Source organism: Montipora capricornis, chromosome 4 (genome assembly GCF_036669925.1).
Source record: "Montipora capricornis isolate CH-2021 chromosome 4, ASM3666992v2, whole genome shotgun sequence".
NCBI classification, from domain to species: Eukaryota; Metazoa; Cnidaria; class Anthozoa; order Scleractinia; family Acroporidae; genus Montipora; species Montipora capricornis.
Genome location: NC_090886.1, coordinates 12,515,044 through 12,520,043, shown reverse-complemented (window position 1 = coordinate 12,520,043; position 5,000 = coordinate 12,515,044). Strand labels below are relative to the sequence as shown.

The 5,000-nt window shown below is 39.5% G+C and overlaps 1 protein-coding gene across 1 annotated transcript in view; it reads left to right on the top strand.

Moving 5' to 3' along the window:
* The first annotated feature begins 2,548 nt into the window (after positions 1 to 2,548).
* Positions 2,549 to 5,000, top strand: part of LOC138045550 (uncharacterized) — an 11,778-nt gene continuing 9,326 nt past the window's right edge. The window contains exon 1 of the mRNA XM_068892096.1: positions 2,549 to 2,741. Within this exon, the coding sequence (XP_068748197.1) occupies positions 2,678 to 2,741 (64 nt within the window). The 5' untranslated portion in view covers positions 2,549 to 2,677. The remainder of the gene's footprint in view (positions 2,742 to 5,000) is intronic.

Sequence of the window (5,000 nt, the reverse complement as noted above, 5' to 3'; positions counted from 1 at the left end):
GAACCCCATTTAACCTTCAATAACATTCCTTGCAGCAAGTTGGATTTTGAGACCCTTTCCCCCAAGCCTCCTTCACAAACATTGTTCTTACTATTTAGGCTCCAATAATTCAGGATATATACAATCAGTCGTTGCGAGAAGGCTTTAATTTGTTCCTGACTCCTTACGTAAATAAAACAGTCCATTATGTCACCTGCCCCTTAGATTCCCCCTCCTCAAGATATCAAGTCGGACCTAAGGCCTATATCGCTCAGCATTTGTTTGGCAAAAGTCTCGGAGGGATTTAATCATAGGAAGATTCATATTGAAACAAGTAAGCTGTCATATCGATCCACGGCAGTATGCGCGTCACCCGGTCTATACCTAGCCTGCGAACGCAGACGTATTTCCGGCGGTCGTTTTTCGGGGGAGAGAAACGACCGCCGGAAATACGTCTGCGTTCGCAGGCTAGTCTATACCACGGACGCATTGAATTATTTAATGCAAGTAATACACGAAGCGTTCGACACGGGCAAGTATTCTGCAAGAATATTCTATGCTGATTTCTCAAAGGGCCCTCACGGCTTGATATAATTGACCACAACATACTTCTCGAGGAACTGAACTTCCAAGATGTTAAAGTAGGTTTGCAAATCTCCATGGACACGTATGCTCGAAAGTTGCTTTCTTCCTAACGTTTAGTGATAGAGGGTGCAGCCTGATTTTTAAAATATATGAAGCCATTTTATTCACTGGTAATACCTCGAGATTACTGATTCTACGACTACTATAATGCATGCTGGAATGCATGCCTTATGTTTAGATAAACAGCTCAGACACACAACCATAAGAAAAGACTTTGGGCCCAGAGCCCCACTTTTGCATCAATCGCAGACCCCACTCTCCACCCCCTCCACCCTTTCCTCCTCATCCCAGCAAAGAGTTCTGGCAAGAGGTCTAGCAAGACAAAATGACTACTTTGGGAAATAAATTATGGTTCACCATCCACCAAATTTAAAGCATCTTATTGGTATCATTAAGCTCATACGTACCTTTGTCTATTAGGTACGCTACCGAAATTTGATTAATATTACAAAGCCGAGGTGCAAGCAAATGCACTGGAAATACCTTATTAATCAGTTGAGTTTTAAAGCTGTGGGGTAAGTCACAGAAACGTTTGCTCGAATGCTACGATAATAGCAGGGTCTACAGGATTATTTGTGATAAAGAAAATGGGAAACAATTTTAGCTTATGGAACCAGAGGAGGCCCAGTTGTCTTAGGGAACTGGACAAACGCATGTATAATGAGGATTTCGTCTATTTCACTGGCCCCTCCAGTTATTACCCAGACGAAGTCATCCATAAATCTCCGCCACCTTATCCCTCCAAGGTTTCAAAGCACTCTGTGCGAGAAAAAAACGAAGGAGGAGACCTCCCATCCCATATTTCCTACGAGGTATCTTTCCGACTTCGGGAAGTGAAGTCCGTACCGAATCCATTGCCACTCGTGGAGTAAATTACGTTTTGGAGGAAACCAATGACACATATGTTCCTATAGTCTTAAAAAATGTACCTACTGATGTCTTGTAATGTGCTGTTTTGCAAAGGTGATGTGATAGCTGTTAAACACGCCAGAAAGAAGGAGCAGTGGGGTTTTTTCTTGGCCTTGCGGAGCAAAGACCTCATCGTTAAGCGAGGATGATCTGTTGACACTGTTTTCGTAGACGAAACTATGGACATCACGTCATGGCTTGAAAATTCGTTTTCTGATTACCTATTTTTATTTCGAGAAACAGACACGCATAACTCGCTGTACACTGTAATTGAAATAATTGAAATAGTTGAAGTATCATCAGGTGAAGACGACGAATGGAATCTTTACGTCATTGTCTCAAGCAGCTGCAAGTTTGCCAATTAAGGTCAGTTGCTGACCTCACTCTAAAATTAGCATAACCCAGATACTTATTATTATTACACCCCTAATTGTCTCCGGTAGTAATAAGTATATTTTTTCAAAGAAATAATGAGTCCTTTTTTTCTCTTTAACCCCGAAGATGATAAACGCTGCTGGAAAACTATTAAAGGTTTGGGCTAGAGTTAACATTGTGAAGCTAAAAGGAACTATTATCCTAGTAAAGTATAGGCTGAAAGATATTAGAAAAACAACAACAAAAACAAAAGACTTCTAATGCAAATTCTTGCAGCTATTTACCATAAGAAAAAAGACAATCGTATGCTTGTTTTTATACCAACGCGCACATTCGTTTCTTGAAGCTTCGAATTGGCCTATTGCCCTGTCCAATTTTTGCATTCCTCATTGAGCAATCAGAAATGCGATATCCTGTTGGGTACGGTACATATTAAATATTTATTTAACAATTATGCCACTGAAGTGAAGTATATACCATACGAGTTCGACTAATCAACCGAGTTTATCGATAAAATTTGCCCCTAGGTGACCGAAGCGAAACGGGAAGCCATTTTAATCAGAGGCTGGTCGCCTCCGAGCTAGCCAATCAGGATGCACGAAAAGCACTCATATTTCTTGCTTCCGCGAAGGTGAAGAGAACTGGTGACGAGATCAATGAGGTTCATAACAGTCTGGTCACTAGTTTCAGTTGACGCCCTTCGTGTCAAGCATACACCGGTTATTGTGGCGTAAATCTTGGTTTTAAAAGGTTCCGCGAAGGTTATAAAATGGACGACAGAGAAAGCAGTGTGTACATGGCCAAGCTAGCCGAACAGGCTGAGCGTTATGAAGGTAAGAGGATAGTTTTTCGACGCCAAAAGTAGGAAATATGTGAGTCTCTGTAAAGTCGTCGATTTGCCATCGCTCTAAGTCGGTTGTCGTCGGCAAACTATTCCTTTGGCAAACATTCCGTACAATGACCATTACTTCGAATCAGCTTTCGTCTTAATGTACCCAGTGAATTGTATTTGTGTTTAAAGTCGCTATTTGGGGCATTGTGTGAGGTCCATATCCTTTAAGTAATGAGGAATTTTATTCCATGTAAGATCAGCGTTATTCACCGAATGCAAGGAACGGAAAAATATTTTTAAAATGAAGGAAAGTAGGAGGAGAATATTCTGTGTTTTGTTCACCCCATATTCGTCACACAAATAAAAGCTGTAGTAAAGATTTATCATTGTCTGTCGGATCAAATTTGTAGAGTCTCAAATGCAATGTGGTTGTATCATGGTAAATATAAGCTTAAATAAATACATCTTATTGAACGATTTAGTTTGTAGTATCGTGGGATTTTTATTACGAGTCTCGCTGTATTTTGACGAGCCCGAAGGGCGATTCAAAATACAAGAGACGAGTAAAAAATATCCCATGATAATACACTTTAAATCATCCAATATGAGATTTATCATTCAACTCAGTCGGAAAATAGAAGAACCCTTAAGCTTAACTTTCTAATTTGCTATGTGACAAACTTTCTAACATGACTTCTCATTGAGAGACGGTCCAGGTTTTGCATGCTTAATATTTGGCTGCTGTTGATTGGTCAAAAACGAAGACTTGTCAAACCTATCAATCGAGTCGAGCAAAGTGTTGTGCATTTTATTTCAAACGCTTGCATTACTTATAAGGAAAACAAAGATGGGATTTGGGAAAATTCTCTATTGTAAGGTTTACATAGATATTAACAACGAGGATCTCAGTCTCCAAGTAAATGTCCAGCCAAGAAAAACTGACTTTGATGAAGAAATGACATAGAAAGTTGTCAAGTTCCTCAGGAGGAATTTCTTCAGTGGCCCTTCCTTCACAGACTTGGGCCATTGTTTCAATACGTTGAGGTCAGTTTTTCTCCTTTTTTGTGTCGTGTTCAAAGTTTACATTTCGGTTTTCTTCAATAAACAAAGAAAGTTCATTGTCATCTAAGTTATCACTTGTCTCTAGGAACTCGTTTTCGCCAAAAAATCTAAAAAATTGGCAAGTATTCATTGTTTTCTTAGTTTTGGGTGTTATTTTCAGGATTGTCATTAAGTTTTGAAGCAGGTGTAACACTCAAGATTTCACACATAACATCTTAATACAAGGCCATGTAGGGGGTCTGAGGGCATTCTCCCCCAGAAAATTCTTAAAATCAGAACCTCGGAAATGCATTTTCCAGCACTCTGAGGTGCAAATTGTATATTTTCTCAATCAAATAGTGATAAAAATAAAACAGGCCAAAAAGATAAACTTCACAATGAATGAAGATATTTACTAGCCATGTGGAAATGGTCATGTATGACAGAACGGCAAAAAAAGGTCAGTGGAATCCCATTTATGTCAAGTACGGTGCATTGATAATGATTTTGTTGCCGAAAATGGCATTGGAATCCAACAACGATCAGTCGGAGGTGTTCTCCAAAGGTTTTTTGCGGAAATGTTTGGATTTTTACCAAAAACATGTCTTAGAATCAGGAACACAGACCACAAAAGGCAGCAATTATATTTTCTTTAGAAGGTAAATGTGTATAAATAAATTTCAATTTGTTTTCCGCCATGAAGATTCATTCTGCAGCAACCATCACCCATAAAATTGACTGGGCTCAGCCGTAACAGGTGTTACGGGTTACAGCCCCTAATGACGGCCCTGATTTGTACTCTGCTGACTGAAGTTAAATAACAATTTGTTTTATTTATCTCCCAAGACAAATCAAGCCTTCTTCTCCTTGTTTAAAGGGCCACCGACAACCACAAGTCTTTGCGGGCGTGCAAGCTATCGGCGGCATTTTCTGTAATACAGAAACTAGTATTTCTTGAAAAGTCTAATTCCATCGTCTCACATTGTCGTGTTTTGGATGCCCAGTAGCTTCAAACTTTGTTAATATTTTCCTTAATGTTTAAATATTGAATTTTTGGCGTTATTTGGGTGTTGTGTTCGTGTTAAAAGCGAAATGAAAACTGTGAAGAAAGGTCGTCCGCCGAGGAAGGAAAAGCGCCATGTTATTTGGCTCCCTACTTCAACCTTAAGATTATGGAACGAAAGGAGGAAGGCGTTTGGATTAAAAAACAAATCGAACA